Source organism: Haliotis rubra, unplaced genomic scaffold, assembly GCF_003918875.1.
Source record: "Haliotis rubra isolate DU_JTF1 unplaced genomic scaffold, ASM391887v1 Scf404, whole genome shotgun sequence".
Taxonomy (NCBI): domain Eukaryota; kingdom Metazoa; phylum Mollusca; class Gastropoda; order Lepetellida; family Haliotidae; genus Haliotis; species Haliotis rubra.
This window is the reverse complement of record NW_025767085.1, coordinates 866,108-882,822: the sequence shown is the minus strand read 5'-3', so window position 1 is coordinate 882,822 and position 16,715 is coordinate 866,108. Positions and strand designations below refer to the sequence as shown.

At 42.5% G+C, this 16,715-nt stretch overlaps 1 protein-coding gene across 1 annotated transcript in view; it reads left to right on the top strand.

Moving 5' to 3' along the window:
* LOC124287681 (protein disulfide-isomerase A5-like) overlaps positions 1-13,029 on the top strand; it is a 44,552-nt gene extending 31,523 nt beyond the window's left edge. The window contains exons 12-27 of the mRNA XM_046724187.1: positions 206-287; positions 509-521; positions 1,316-1,381; positions 2,989-3,128; positions 3,419-3,489; positions 4,444-4,572; positions 5,126-5,318; positions 5,929-5,996; positions 6,498-6,579; positions 8,301-8,313; positions 8,642-8,710; positions 9,625-9,764; positions 10,285-10,447; positions 10,608-10,676; positions 11,894-12,141; positions 12,842-13,029. Coding sequence (XP_046580143.1) covers positions 206-287; positions 509-521; positions 1,316-1,381; positions 2,989-3,128; positions 3,419-3,489; positions 4,444-4,572; positions 5,126-5,318; positions 5,929-5,996; positions 6,498-6,579; positions 8,301-8,313; positions 8,642-8,710; positions 9,625-9,764; positions 10,285-10,447; positions 10,608-10,676; positions 11,894-12,141; positions 12,842-12,993 — 1,698 coding nt within the window. The 3' untranslated portion in view covers positions 12,994-13,029. The remainder of the gene's footprint in view (positions 1-205; positions 288-508; positions 522-1,315; positions 1,382-2,988; positions 3,129-3,418; positions 3,490-4,443; positions 4,573-5,125; positions 5,319-5,928; positions 5,997-6,497; positions 6,580-8,300; positions 8,314-8,641; positions 8,711-9,624; positions 9,765-10,284; positions 10,448-10,607; positions 10,677-11,893; positions 12,142-12,841) is intronic.
* The last annotated feature ends 3,686 nt before the right edge of the window (positions 13,030-16,715 follow it).

Here is a 16,715-nt window from a genome sequence, read left to right as displayed (position 1 = left end):
CTGTTGCCTATGGTGCAATAGTTTGTTTGTAGTTGCGTCCCTTACCCGTGGAAGAATTTGTGGTTGTTGTTTTTAATGCTATATCAATCTTGATTTTAATCCTAACTTTGAGTAAATAATAATAATAATTGGTTTGATCAATGTTGGGACTGTTAATAGGGCATAAAACCCATCTCTTTCATTCTCTCACCTATACCTTTTTCAGATTAGTGGGACTCTGGCAGCTGTGGATGCCACCAAGAGTAGGAAGATGGCAGAGGAGTATAAGGTTCAGGGCTTCCCTACAGGTGAGACATGGGTTATTGTGATAGCCACAGTTGACATTGATGGCAGTGGTTCAGTTCTCTACAATTTGCTGTACAGGGTTGTCTCCCTTAGATTCTATGACTTGTGTAACTCATCAACAACATAGGTGTGACAGCTTGATATCAATGAAATTGTGTTTTGTGCAACAGTAAATACTAACTTACAGTGTTTCTTTTTTTCATATGACCTGCCCTCTGAACAGTCAAATATTTCAAGTAAGTATCAATTGAACAAACTACCAAATTTGTTGTATTTAGTATCAAACAGATTAGAAATAACAGGGTACTCTGGGATACAGTCTTCCACTACTGTCTGACTTGTGGTATGACCTTCGATTTGTCAGGCACAACACAAAGTTGTTGTTGTAAGCACATAGAACAGCAATCTTTACAGGAGTTTGCAAGTTATCTGTTATTAACCGATCTGGGGTCGGTGCGGTAGCCTAGTGGTAAAAGCGATCGCTTGTTACGCCGAAGACCCGAGTTTGATTCCCCACATGGGTACAATGTGTGAAGCCCATATCTGGTGTCCCCTGCCATGATATTGCTGGAATATTGCTAAAAGCAGCGTAAAACCATACTCAGTCAGTCATGTTGTCCTCATTCAGTGTGCAGATCTTATAAACATTCTTGCGTATGTATCTACAAACCATTGATTTGAAAATTAAATTTGTCTGAATTTCACTAAAACTGCCAGTGTTCAGAGTACTGTACTAGTAAACTTCTTGATATTTAGGGAATGCAACAAGGTAGCGTTCATCTGAAGCAGGGTTATATTGTGGTGTTGTTCAGTGTCAAGCATTATCATATTACGTACACAGGGTGTACTCATCTCACTCATTTTGGCTGACTGGTGATAACACAAATTTATTTCTAACCGTGTGCTGTGAGGTGATGGCTTCATGATATAGGTGAGAGTCACCATTGTAGGTATGTAGATCATTGATGTTGATGCAAGATTTGCAGTGAATGTAATACAACAGAATATAATTTCCAGTGTTGTGTTGCAGAGATGGCCAGTATGCATTTGATGTTAATGAGAGGACCAAAGAAAAGATTATGGAATTCATGAAGGAGTAAGTACAATAGCTTGTTAGAATCCTGTGCTGGCCACCATGGTGTAGTGGACTGACCTCCTGCCAGGAGAACCGCCTCCATGGTGTAGTGGTTAGAGCGTCCGCCCGGAGAGCAGAAGGTCGCGGGTTCGATCCCCGACCGCGTCATACCAAAAGACGTTAAAATATGGTACTTGTTGGTCCCTGCCTGGCGCTCGGCATTAATGGGTACAACAAGGACTGGTCGGCTCGGAGTCAGTATACTGTGTCTGAGTGGGGTATTCATGCTTCACTGCGGCATGGTATCTCAGTGGGCTAGCACTATAAAACCAGCTTAAGTCTGGGCTAGTACAAGCAGCCGCACATACACATACACATGCATGCACGTCGTCATTTGAGCAAAATATTCTCAAGCACGACGTTAAACCCAATTTTACCTCACCTCACCTCACCTGCCAGGAGAGGAAGGCTGGACATTAAGATGGTACTTGCTGTTATCCTGCCTGGCACAAAGTACCAACAGGCTATAACAAGTCGTGGCGGGCTCAGAGCCAGTATACTGTTTGTGAGTGTAGTATTCATGTTAACACTGCGCAAGGTATCTCAGTTGGCTAGTCTCTAACAGTCTGTAATGATTTCTTTAGATGTCATAGATGATGCAGCCATCAAATCTCCTGTCCCAGTAAGAGGAGTGATTTTGTACTTCTTACCGAACTTAATGAGCATATTGTCAAATTTATTCCAGAATCATTACTGTATCTGACATACTTCCATGTACTCACTGTTGGGAAGTGAAGATACCCTCTGTTGTACACATGAATATGTTGTAAATGTATCGGGGTCGCGGTGGGCGAGCTGGCTAAGGCGCCAGGCTAGTGATCCAGCGAGGTTGAGGTGTCGGGATCGAGCCCACCTGTGACTGGGTGTAAAAATCTTGGAGTCAACTTTGTGTGCAGACTCTTTCAGTGTTGTCACAACTTCTAGTGTACACAACCCTGTGCACTTAAAAGAACCCACGAATCCGTTGGTATATGACCAGATGGTGGACACATGAATACGCAAACACCTAGTTGCAGGTACAGCAACGTGAACATGGACAAAGTACTGTGACTATGTGTCCCAAACCACCCAGCTGTGAATGGGTACCTCGTTAGGATGAGAAAGCCACAATAACTCGGTGTGCCAATAGTGTCTGCAAGAGTTGTATACTCCCCAGGGAGTTGAGATTGATAATACGATGTGCCGTTGAGATTGACATCCAATGATTGAGGGGACAAATACCAGCCCCTTGAGCATGCATTAGTTGCCTGGATATGTGCGCTATATAAATATCCAATGATAATGATAATGATTTCTCTGCTTACCCGTGAAGGTCCGGGTTAGAATATTGATCTTCAGTAACCCGTGCTTGTCATAAGAGTGACTAACGGGATCAGGTGGTCAGGCTCGTTGACTTGGTTGACACATGTCATCGGTTCCCAATTGCGCAGATCAATGCTCATGTTGTTGATCACTGGATTGTCTGGTCCAGACTTGATTATTTACAGACCGCCGCCATATAGCTGGAATATTGCTGAGTGCAGGCATAAAACTAAACTCACTCACTCACTCTACTCTCTGCTGTACAGCCCAAAGGAACCGCCACCGCCCCCACCTCCAGAGCCCAAGTGGGATGAACAGGAAAGTGATGTAGAGCATCTCGGGGATGACACCTTCAAAGCCTTCCTCCGGAAGAAGAAACATGCACTTGTTATGTTTTATGCACCATGTAAGTATAGATGCTAGTTTGAAAAAGACATATACACAGTTTGAAGATGATAATCTATGACAGTTACCATAGCATATATGAAATGTGTTCCATATCAGATGAAGATATAGTGTCACATACATTTGTGGAAATTTAGTGGTGAAGAAGAGGATTTGAATAAACATAGAACAAGTTCTATGAAGTCTTTGAGCCCATACCTAGATGATGCAACTGTGTTGTCGAAGCAGAATCATCAATGATATTGTGTAAATCAACACTTGGCTTGTAGTAACAAGGGTGATGTGTTGCAGGGTGTGGCCACTGCAAGAAGGCGAAGCCAGAGTTCACTGCTGCAGCAAGTCAGTTCAAAGATGACAGCAAGGTAGGTGCATCTGTCACAAGCCGGAGGGATTCCAGGTTAGAATTAGTCTGCAGCAACTGATGATGTTATAAGAGGCATCGTGACCCATAGAGATAGAGGTGGTGGGGGCATTAATGTTCCTGTCACACACACTTTCAATATCATACCAGTGATAAGAATCTTTACTTGTGTGAAATTCCTTGCAATTGAAGCTCAGCGGATTTGTTTAGTCTCTGGGCTCCTTTTTGTTAATTGTTTGTTTTTCTGTAAAATATGTTCATGTCAGAGGCTAGATGTTCATGTCAGAGGCTAGATGTTAGTTAGTACACTGGGCTACCAACCTAGACCCTGGGCTACCAACCTAGACCTAATGTACTGTATATTCCCATGTTCCAGAGGCTAGATGTTAGTCTACACATGGGCTACCAACCTAATGACTGTAACCTATTCCCATGTTCCAGATGTAGTCTACACATGGGCACCAACCTGGACCTAATGCACTGTATATTCCCATGTTCCAGAGGCTAGATGTTAGTCTACACATGGGCTACCAACCTAGACCTAATGCACTGTATATTCCCATGTTCCAGAGGCTAGATGTTAGTCTACACATGGGCTACCAACCTAGACCTAATGCACTGTATATTCCCAGAGGCTAGATGTTAGTCTACACATGGCCTACCAACCTAGACCTAATGCTCCAGAGATGTTAGTCTACACATGGGCTACCAACCTAGACCTAATGCACTGTATATTCCCATGTTCCAGAGGCTAGATGTTAGTCTACACATGGGCTACCAACCTAGACCTAATGCACTGTATATTCCCATGTTCCAGAGGCTAGATGTTAGTCTACACATGGGCTACCAACCTAGACCTAATGCACTGTATATTCCCATGTTCCAGAGGCTAGATGTTAGTCTACACATGGGCTACCAACCTAGACCTAATGCACTGTATATTCCCATGTTCCAGGTGGCGTATGCTGCAGTCGACTGTACAATCCACACAGGAGTGTGTGGCACACACGATGTTAGTGGGTATCCCACATTCAAATATTTCAACTATGGAAAAAATTCTCAAAAATATATGGGAGGTCGAGAGGTAAGATAAGTTAGGAAACCACATGCTTGTAACAGTTTTGCAGTTTACCAACTCTCAACGTAATAACAAGTTATCTTGATTATAAATGTTCAGGGAAATTTGTAAAACTTATTGTCTATGTTTTATTTCAATGTTCATCTTGTTTAACAAACTTATTAAGCTTTTAAGCATTTTGTTTAGCAATGTATCCATCAATTAACACAATCTTTGATTGAAATTTGTGATAGCCTGTCTCATTTTCAAATCTGCCAAGTTAGATTGTGAACATATGTTTTGTAGCCAAAAACTAATTCCAAGTCCTCAGTGACAGTGATGTGAAAGGTAACTGTAGGGGTATGGGTTGGTCAGAGAGGCTTCTAAGGGTGGACTCCACTTAAGGACAGGAATATCAGGGACATGTAACGCATAACTTTAGCCTGGTCTCTGAGGTTGTTCTGTGTGTCGAATGACTCCCAAGTCTGTCTTCTCCTTGCAAGTGAGTAATCAAATATTGGAAGAAACTCTTTGTACAGATTTCATTCTTGACTGTTGTGACATCCTGTCTGTCCTCCAGGAAGCCGACTTCGTCCACTTCATGAAGGACCCCCTGAACCCCACCCCCACCCCTGTTGCTGCCAGCCAGCCACCCAAGGAGGATGCATGGAAGGATGTAACAGGCCACGAAAACGTCCACATCCTGTCAGACTCCAACTTTGACGGCTTCATCAAGGAGAAGAAGTCTGTCCTTGTTATGTTTTATGCACCCTGTGAGTAATGTCAAATATATCAAACATATATTACATCCCATTAACCTGTAATGTTTTGGGGGGCAAACAATATGATGTGTGGTTTGGATCTTATTGTTTGTGAACATGTAATTTTCACATCAACAGTGTCTGTAGTCTGTCATACAGACCCTGAAGCAAATATCCAAGGAATCCCACGCAAGTCTAGAACATGTGGCAAGTCTAGATTTCAACAGCTTCAGGAAATGAAGAAAGTCTCCTTTTCATTATATTTTATTTTTTTCACTATGAGCTTTTTTCTGTAAAATATGTTCATGTCAGAGACTGGTTGTTAGTCTACAGTGTCTGGTGTCCCCAGGTGTGATTTTGTGAGAATTTTGTGGATAGTGCCGTAAAACCATACTTGCTCACTCACATCAACAGTGTTCCATTAACACTGAATAGTTGTCAGTAATGTATTGCTCATTGTACGAAGCAGCTCAGTGGTAACAGGTGCTTGTAATATCCAACACATCAACAGTGTTCCTTCAAACATGGATCCACATGTCCATATGTAGTATTGCTAACTGGAAGCCCATTTGTGCATGTTTGTTTCTCATGTCTGGTGTAATAAAGTGACCTGTGGTTTCAGGGTGTGGACATTGCAAGGCCATGAAACCTGCCTATGGGGAGGCAGCTGCCCAGCTCAAGAAAGATGGAGTAAGTCAAGCTGTAGGGGCATGCTCACTTCTTGAGGCATAGCATGTGGAATATCTTGCAAACAGTGTTAGGTTTCCTCTATCATTATTCTGGGTTGGAATTAGTCCCAAGCAACCAATGCTTCTTGTAAGAGGAGACTTGAAGTTGTCAAACTCCTGGTTGAAGGCATGCCACCGTACAGCACTATGTACCTCATAAGTCCTTCTCTGGTTTGTCTGTTGGAGATCCAGGGATTGAAAGATGCTACAATGTGCTGTGACAGTTCCTTCCCTTAGACATGCAAGGACCCTCTAATCATGGAACTGAAACCATGAGTATGATTGCTCTGACACCACAATACCTGCCCTTAACCTGAGTTACTGCCCTTAGTCATGTCAGGATTCACAGCTTAACCAAATTACGATCCATGGTTGGCAACATACCCATCCAAGGTACATCTCCAAAGTGTGAAACATGTATGACCTGAGTCACATTCTAACTTCTACACTTTTCTACTTCCAGGTTGAAGGTGTCCTGGCTGCAGTAGATGCCACTGTAGACACGGCCGTTGCAGGGAAATATGAAATCCGAGGATATCCAACCTGTGAGTTGTAGTTGGTATAACTTCATTTCCTTACAGCATGTGAATAAGTACTTATGAAGAAACACTATCAAGATGGAGTAGTGATATGTTTGTCCAGGGGGGACTTTGATAGCAGCAGTAAAAACAGTTTGAGATACTTTTCTGATATAAATATTTGAATAGTATTGCCAAGGCTTGATCAGTATCTCTGCTGACTTACAGTACTGATTTCCTGCATACAATTTCACAAATCTGCCAAGTCTTGTCATCAATTTTGGATGAATTCGTTTGGGAAGAAGACAGTGCTGTTAAAATCAGATAGGTTTTATTCAGATACGATATCCCTTGGCATGGTACTGGTTTAAGCATTTGCTCATCATAGCTAATACCTGGCTGTCAAGGCTGCCATGTTTTAGATGCAAGGGAGCCAAACATAAAGGCTTATTTTATACTGTATCTTGAAAAATGAACTAAAACAACTAATTCTGAATCTAGATAGTGTCAACAGTAACATTATCTGGAGATTTTAACATTATCTGGAGATGTTGTTTCTAAGCCCCATGGTATTTACCCCCTATGAGGACTACCACTGAAGAAACATTTGTGCTTTGTTTTGGCTCGTTTTTATACAAATCTTGCAACATGCGACTTTGTGGATAACAGCTTATTGTTTATTGCATAGAGCCACATTTCGGTGTACTGCTTGTTATTAATCTAAGAGAATTTTATACATATCAAAATTTCCATTTCAAGTTGTAGCTGAAATCAGGGCTCGTGGGGTAGCCTAGTGGTTAAAGTGTCCGCTCATCATGCTGAAGATCTGGGTTTGACTCTGTGTGAAGCCCATTTCTGGTGACCCCTGCCGTGATATTGCTGAAATACTGCTAGAAGCGGCCTAAAACCATACTCATGTACTCACTCACTGTAGCTGAAATCATGATGAAAATTAGAGATTTGGTGTGTGATTAGCTCATGACCCCACAAAGCCAATTTTCGAGGTGTTTAAAGTTCACTCAGTGTTCACTTGATGCGGCCTGGTATCCCAGGTATCCGTTTGGAAAAAGGACTGATTTTAATTAGATTGGTATGTCGTGGCGACCTTTAACCACTGTCTGGTAATGGCCTCCTTATGAATGTTTCAATTAATGGTCTCAGTGTGTCTCATTCAGCAGAATGTATTTTTGATCAACAGCAGTGATACATGGACAGGTTTTACATTATACTTAACTGTTTATCCTCACAGATTTAGAGGGGCGGTGGGGTAGCCTAATGGTTAAAACGTTGGCTCATCACGCCAAAGAACCAGGTTCGAATCCCCACATGGGTACAATGTGTGAAACCCATTTCTGGTGTCCCCCTTGATGTTGCTGGAATATTGCTAAAAGCGGCGTAAAACTAAACTCAGTCAGTCAGTCACAGATTTAGAGAGAACTGTTGTTAATGGTGTACAGTAGAACCTGTTCAAATTTAATCACTTAAGCACTTAACCTACTCAAATTCTCCCAAAGACCTTCCAGTTCTTTCATAATACTTCAGATAATTTATCATGCCATAATACATTAGACTTTGCAGTAGAATGCCATGGCAGGGTAACTATAGTAACATAGACAATGGTCAAGTATTTATGTTTCTAACAATAATTTTGCTTGATAGGTGATCAACAGAAACAATGCTGAGCACTTAAGAAAACTAACCTTCTTTCCTTTTCTTTTCTTTCATAATTAATCAACCTGAATCTGCAGTGAAATATTTCAAGTAAGTATAGAAACTGATTGACTTGTAGTTGTGTGTATCAGATTCCTATCTCTGTGGTATAGCTTGATCTGTCAGTGGCATTCATATTGGTCAAATGACTTGCTCCACTTCCTCTGTTCCATCTTTGTATAGAATCTTCACCACAATGGCAACACTTCTATTCAGATATAGGGCTACACCTTGAGCAACTTGTACTATGTATCATTGAGATTTTTTCAGTTCAAGTACTTAATAACAATGTTAGTTGTACATGTGATGAAAAGAGTTATTTCCCTTGAATTAAGAAATTGACAAATCTTATTAAAGACTCTATTTGTTTATCTTTCAGAGATGGTGCTCTAGCATTTGAGTATTCAAGTGGCAGATCATCAGGCGATCTTGTATCTTTTATGAAAAAGTGAGTGATGAATTCACAAAGCAAATTCTTAGCATATAAAGTTGAAATGTTTTTCTACATATTCAGTTAATATGGAGATGATCACAGATAACAGTAATTAGAAATAAACTGAAAGTGATTCTATGGCATATAATTGGCTTCTCAAGCAATATATTTGAATTTATTTCCAAAACTGCAATATTACAGGCCACACAGACAAACAGACTACTGTTTCCTGATTTTACTGACCAAATATGAGCAGTGGCTTAAGGTGCATTATTGGGCTGAACATGTCCCTGATTTTGTGTTGGCAACAGTTTTGTTTGTGATACTCACTGTGGGTAGTTAATATTGTTGATTTATTTTTTTTAAGAATTGACTTCAAAATGTTTTGCATTTATGGAAATATGAAAGTCTGCCTTCATTTTCAGAGCTTTTTGTAACTTCCTTAAGTGGCATTTAGAAGCTGGTATGATGAGGAGGAACAGTTTCAATGGATAGACAGCTTCTTTATTGCAACAGATATTTTGGTATAGATCCTAACACCATCATCATTTGCTTTGGAATAAAGAAGTTGTCTATCCATAAAATGTGTTCCTCTTTGGCTTTTTTTTACTTTATGAGGGGCGGTGGGGTAGCCTAATGGTTAAAGCGTTGGCTCGTCCACCCGAAGACCCGGGTTCGAATCCCCACATGGGTACAATGTGTGAAGCCCATTTCTGGTGTCCCCCGCCGTGATGTTGCTGGAATATTGCTAAAAGCGGCGTAAAACCAAACTCAGTCAGTTTTTTACTTTATGCCACCATTAGCACAAAATGTATCGAAGTCAGTTTATGAATGCCCAACTTTATGATGGTTGAAAAATGTTTAAGGAATTATCATTTCATGAGTTAGTTTTTTACATAGTTTGTCTCAATGCCCCTGTTCTATTTCAGCCCTACAGCTCCACCCCCTCCCCCTCCCCCCGAACCAGAATGGAGTGATGAGAAAAATGACGTCTACCACCCTACAGACAAGGACTTTGATTCTTTTATGGCTAAAGAAAAATCTGTTTTAGTCATGTTTTACGCACCTTGTGAGTATGAAAAGTGACACTATCAAATACCGATAAAGCCCCATGATACTCCTAATTATCCACACCAGTGAAGATCTGGGTTAGTATTGGTCTTCAGTAACCCATGCTTGTCTTTAGAGGCGACTAACCGGGTGGTCAGGCTCGTTGACTTGGTTGACTCATGCTAATGTCTTCTAATTGCATAGATTGATGCTGTTCATCACTGGATTGTCTGTTCCAGACTCGATTATTTACAGACAGCTGCCATATAGCTGGAATATTGCTGAGTGTGGCTTAATCAACAAACAAACCTAATTATTCAGTACTGCCAAATGTTTATTGGTTACTAAACAGCATGCCCATTGTAGAGCTATAATGGTAAAGGTCTGAGACCTGCATAACTTTAGCCATTCTTCCACATCAACTGACAAATCAGCATATGTTTGAAATTCTGCCCAAAGGCATGTTCTATTAAACTCACTCTCTCGTCTTCTTTTCTGGTAAAGGTGGATGTGCATCAATAATGGTTCTCATATTTCAGGGTGCGGACATTGCAAGAAGATGAAGCCAGCATTTGCAGCTGCTGCAGCTAGACTTAAAAAAGAATCACCCAATGCTAAGCTTGTGGCCGTAGACGCCACCAAGTACAAGGATATCGGTCAGAGATATGGCGTGGCTGGTTATCCAACGTTGAAATATTTTGAGTAAGTAACTCACATTTTACTAATTTCACAAATATGAAAAAAATGCCTTTTACCCATAATAAATGCTAAATTTAGATTTGTCCCCAGAACACTCTGCTCTTGTTGAACATAAAGTCAAGATGGAACGGACACTTTGTATGTGTATAACTTTCTCTTTCAGACATGGTCAAGAGAAGTTTGACTATAGCGGGGGTCGAACTGAAGATGCTATTGTACAATTTTTGAAAAAGTAAGTAATCTTCATCACAGCATCTTGATGTTTCATACAGTGGAATATTCCTGAGGTTTCTATGATGATTACACAGGCAAGTGGTTGATCAGTGGAGGGAGGAACATGGCTGTCAAAGGTTCTGTATATGGTTACCTGACAAGTATTTACTATTTGGGATGTGTCCTAGTGATTTGAGGTTCACTGCTGTTCAGAATTAAGAGTTCCCTGTTCTTAGGTTGAATTGGGGCGGTGGGGAAGCCAAGTGGTTAAAACATTTTCTCGTCATGGGTTTGATTCCCCACAAACGTGTGATTTCCATATCTGGTGTCCCCCATCATGATATTGCTGGAATATTGCTAACAGTGGCATAAAACCCAACTCACTCACTCACTTAGCTTGAATTGGTAATGCCATCAACCTTTGTGTCTTTCTTCTCACGAAGCTGTGAAGTAAGATCGGGTTTAACCCATCTCATTCCCTCTAGTGAATGTGAGGTTGTTGATTAATATATAATCAGTCAGGTTTGTCCACACCAGGCTAAACCCTGATAACAGACTGTTGTTTTGAGTCTTTATGTATTGGACTCTTCATGAGAGGGGTGGCAGGGTAGGCTAGTGGTTAAAGTGTTAGCTCGTCACACCGAAGACCCGGGTTCGATCCCCAAATGCGCACTATGTGTAAGCCCACATCTGGTGTCCCCCAATGTGATATTGTTGGAATATCGCTAAAAGCTGCAAGAAACCTCACTCACTCACTCACTCACTCACCCACTCACTCTCTCACTCACTCACTCACTCACTCACTCACTCACTCACTCACTCACTCACTCACTCACTCACTCACTCACTCACTCACTCACTCACTCACTCACTCACTCACTCACTCACTCACTCACTCACTCACTCACTCACTCACTCACTCACTCACTCACTCACCCACTCACTCACACTTCATGAGAATTGTTATTGATATCATGACACACTGTTCTGTAAAGGCTGTAAACCTGACCCTGCTGTTGAACCCCATTTAACTTCCACTCATCTCCAGGTTTGTCAACACAAAACCTGTGGTCATGTAACGACACAAGCCACTGTTTCACCCATGTGTTAAACTGCTAAGATCAGCATCTCTTTGTGTTTTCCTCCTGCGTCAAGCTGTCACCAACGTAAATATTGTTCAAAGTGATGTTAACCATGTACTGGTATTGACATAACTGCATCCTGCTCCTCCTCCAGCCCTAAGGCTCCACCACCTCCACCACCTCCAGAGCCAGAGTGGAGCACAGTGGCGTCGGCGGTCAACCACCTGACCTCTGATACCTTCAGTGACTTCATGGCACAGCGGGAGTCTGTCCTGGTCATGTTTTACGCACCATGGTGTGGTCACTGTAAGCGGGCCAAGCCGGACTTCCAGAGTGGCTCTGAAGCCATAAAGGGGGATAAGAAGAAGGCCTTTGCAGCAGTCGATTGCACCAAGAATACAGGTATGAGGATATGTACCATCATCCTCGATTATCCTTCGATTATCCTTTGATTATGTCTCTGTTTCGTTTTGCTTAATACATGGACTGGTTGTACTGTAGCTTTAATTTCAAGGGCACATCCTCAACTTCAAATCTATAATTTGTGATTTGAGTAAACGGATGATTTTAGCGTTGTGCCACTCAAATCAGAGTTGAAAAAAAGGCTTGGTAGCTAATAGGTCAAGGGTATTTATGATACGAGAATGTATAGAAATATAATTCTCAGGATAAATCAGGCAATACAGTGTTAGCTTAAACTGTTCATGCATCAGTAAAGATGCTTCAAAATAGAGGCTGGAGAGATCATAATGTAATATTAGACAGAAGTTCATACATCAAGTGTTACAAATAGCTGATGTTTGCAAGTTACTGGTCAGTTGAAACTTCTTGTCATATTCCTGCATTGTTTGGAACTAAACATTGGTCAAGATGCTGACCAAGAGGTGATGGGTCTTTGATCATGCCTGTGCCACAGATTTGCTTGGTTCAGGTTCAATTACTCGCAGGCCACCAATGGTGGTACATTGTTCAGGGAGAAGTGAAATATCTTTTCTCATTCAAGTGTTAATTTTGTGTTTGATAAGAGAGTCATGGTTTACATGCAGTTAACAATTTTTTCATTGCAATCTAGAAATGATGTCTCACAATGTTTGGTTTTCAGATGTGTGTAAAAAAGAAGATGTGAGTGGTTACCCTACAATCAAGCTATATGTGGGTGGCAAGTTCCTCACTGCTTACAATGGTGATAGGACGAAAGATGAATTTGTCAAGTTTCTTAAGAATGCCCCAACAATAAAGAAAGATGAATTATAGAAATCCTGTTTTTAATTAAAATATTTATAATTTTAATTGCCTTGTTTGTGTTTTGTTGTTTATGAAGTGGAAGGTTGAAAATAAGAAAACGCTCTACTACAGGGTTAGACAAGGGGGCCTCTACTCTCCCACAATCAGGGTGAACAAGTGGGCCTCTTCTCTTGGTCCCACTATAGGGTTAGACAAGGGGGCCTCTACTTTCCCACAATCAGGGTAAGCAAGTGAGCCTCTTCTCTTGGACCCACAATAGGGTTAGACAAGGGGGCCTCTACTTTCCCACAATCAGGGTAAGCAAGTGAGCCTCTTCTCTTGGACCCACAATAGGGTTAGACAAGGGGGCCTCTACTTTCCCACAATCAGGGTAAGCAAGTGAGCCTCTTCTCTTGGCTCCACAATAGGGTTGGACAAGGGGACCTCTTCTGTCCCATGATAAGGGTAAGCAAGTGAGCCTCTTCTCTTGGTCCCACAATAGGGTTAGACAAGGGGGCCTCTACTTTCCCACAATCAGGGTAAGCAAGTGAGCATCTTCTCTTGGCTCCACAATAGGGTTGGACAAGGGGACCTCTTCTGTCCCATGATAAGGGTAAGCAAGTGAGCCTTATCTCTTGGTCCCACAATAGGGTTAGACAAGGGGGCCGGGGCCTCTACTTTCCCACAATCAGGGTAAGCAAGTGAGCCTCTTCTCTTGGTCCCACAATAGGGTTAGACAAGGGGGCCTCTACTTTCCCACAATCAGGGTAAGCAAGTGAGCCTCTTCTCTTGGTCCCACAATAGGGTTGGACAAGGGGACCTCTTCTGTCCCATTATAAGGGTAAGCAAGTGAGCCTCTTCTCTTGGTCCCACAATAGGGTTAGACAAGGGGGCCTCTACTTTCCCACAATCAGGGTAAGCAAGTGAGCCTCTTCTCTTGGCTCCACAATAGGGTTGGACAAGGGGACCTCTTCTGTCCCATGATAAGGGTAAGCAAGTGAGCCTCTTCTCTTGGTCCCACAATAGGGTTAGACAAGGGGGCCTCTACTTTCCCACAATCAGGGTAAGCAAGTGAGCCTCTTCTCTTGGCTCCACAATAGGGTTGGACAAGGGGACCTCTTCTGTCCCATGATAAGGGTAAGCAAGTGAGCCTCTTCTCTTGGTCCCACAATAGGGTTAGACAAGGGGGGCTCTACTTTTCCCACAATCAGGGTAAGCAAGTGAGCCTCTTCTCTTGGTCCCACAATAGGGTTAGACAAGGGGGCCTCTACTTTCCCACAATCAGGGTAAGCAAGTGAGCCTCTTCTCTTGGCTCCACAATAGGGTTGGACAAGGGGACCTCTTCTGTCCCATGATAAGGGTAAGCAAGTGAGCCTCTTCTCTTGGTCCCACAATAGGGTTAGACAGACAAGGGGCCTCTACTTTCCCACAATCAGGGTAAGCAAGTGAGCCTCTTCTCTTGGCTCCACAATAGGGTTGGACAAGGGGGACCTCTTCTGTCCCATGATAAGGGTAAGCAAGTGCCTCTTCTCTTGCCTCTTCTCTTGGTCCCACAATAGGGTCTACTGTCCCATGATAAGGGTAAGCAAGTGAGCCTCTTCTCTTGGTCCCACAATAGGGTTAGACAAGGGGCCTCTACTTTCCCACAATCAGGGTAAGCAAGTGAGCCTCTTCTCTTGGCTCCACAATAGGGTTGGACAAGGGGACCTCTTCTGTCCCATGATAAGGGTAAGCAAGTGAGCCTCTTCTCTTGGTCCCACAATAGGGTTAGACAAGGGGGCCTCTACTTTCCCACAATCAGGGTAAGCAAGTGAGCCTCTTCTCTTGGCTCCACAATAGGGTTGGACAAGGGGACCTCTTCTGTCCCATGATAAGGGTAAGCAAGTGAGCCTCTTCTCTTGGTCCCACAATAGGGTTAGACAAGGGGGCCTCTACTTTCCCACAATCAGGGTAAGCAAGTGAGCGTCTTCTCTTGGCTCCACAGTAGGGTTGGAAAAGGGGACCTCTTCTGTCCAATGATAAGGGTAAGCAGGAGAGTCTCTTCTCTTGGCTCTACAATAGGGTTAGGCAACGGGGCCTCCACTCTCCCTTGATAAGAGTAAGCAAGAGAGTGTCTACTCCTACACCTACCTCACGGCAAACATGCTGAAGTGCTTCCTTAACCCTCTCCACAGACGTTCAGAGACTATCCAATGATGGCAAGCATTTGGCATTGCTGTCGGATATCAGTAACATTGCTGAACATTTTTCTGTAACATATAATTGTTTTTGATAACAATTTGAACCTGTGATGTCCGGGTTAGAACTGGTCTTCAGCAACCCATGTTTGTCATAAGAGGCGACTAATGGGATTGGGTGGTCAGGCTCACTGACTTGGTTGTTATGTCATCATCGTATCCCAACTGCGTAGATCGAGGCTCATGTTGTTTACTGGATTGTCTGGTGCAGACTAGGTTATTTACAGACTGGAGCCATATAGCTGGAATATTGCTGAGTGCTGCGTTAAGCAAAAGACAAAAACAAATTACAAACAAACAAAGTGTATAACATTACCATAATTTACCATTAGTTAGAAGGTCGTCAGTGAACCAATCAGATGTAAGTTTAGTGGTGATATGAATCGAACCTACTTTATCAAAGCATCTCTATCCTCTGAAAGATGATTGGTGGAAGCGAGAACATCTCTATTCTCAGTACCATGATTGGTGTAAGGGAGAGCGTCTCAATTCTCTGTACCATGATTGGTGTAAGGGAGAGCGTCTCTATTCTCTGTACCATGGTTGGTTTAAGCAAGAGCGTCCCTATTCTCTGAACCATGGTTGGTTTAAGCAAGAGCGTCTCTATTCTCTGAACCATGGTTGGTTTAAGCAAGAGCGTCTCTATTCTCTGAACCATGGTTGGTTATTCTCTGAAGGTCAAGAGCGTCTCTATTCTCTGAACCATGGTGTGGTTTCTATTCTCTATATCATGACTGGTGTAAGGAAGAGCGTCTCTATTCTCTGTATTATGACTGGTGTAAGGAAGAGCGTCTCTATTCTCTATATCATGACTGGTGTAAGGAAGAGCGTCTCTATTCTCTATATTATGACTGGTGTAATGAAGAGCGTCTCTATCCTCTATATTATGACTGGTGTAAGGAAGAGCGTCTCTATTCTCTATGTCATGATTGGTGTAAGGAAGAGCGTTTCTATTCTCTATATTATGACTTGGGTAAACGAGAGATCAACGTTCTGTATCTTCATTCCAGTAAGCAAAGAAAGTCTCTCCGCACAACTTTGATCAGGTTGAACAAGAGCGCCTCTATTCTCTGTACCTCTGAGCCTGTGACTATGATATCAAGCATGAGCAATGATCCAGGTAGTCGGGTGCAGTGAGATGTCAAGTCTCCAGTTCGTGCCTAGTGTATTGCGGATTTCACTTGCGCACCCATAGGCAAACATCCTGAATTATTCATGCTGAAATACGAGAAGCTATTATCTTTGTCACTGGAAAGTTGAACACTCCTTTTCATACCTGTTCTTCATGACTGCAGCTTGAACATGTTGTACCAAGGTATGGACCTTCTTGGTTTAAAACATACATAAATCATGAAACCTCAGTTGTTAGAAACAAGTGAAATGATGACACTCGTGAACCTATTGATGACAAGGTTCAGGCCTGCCCGAGTCAGGGTGTTATGCTTGAGCACGTAACAAGTCGTGCAGCCATTAAAAGCAGACGACCCGCCGTAGTCTGGGTGTTCACTGTGCCCC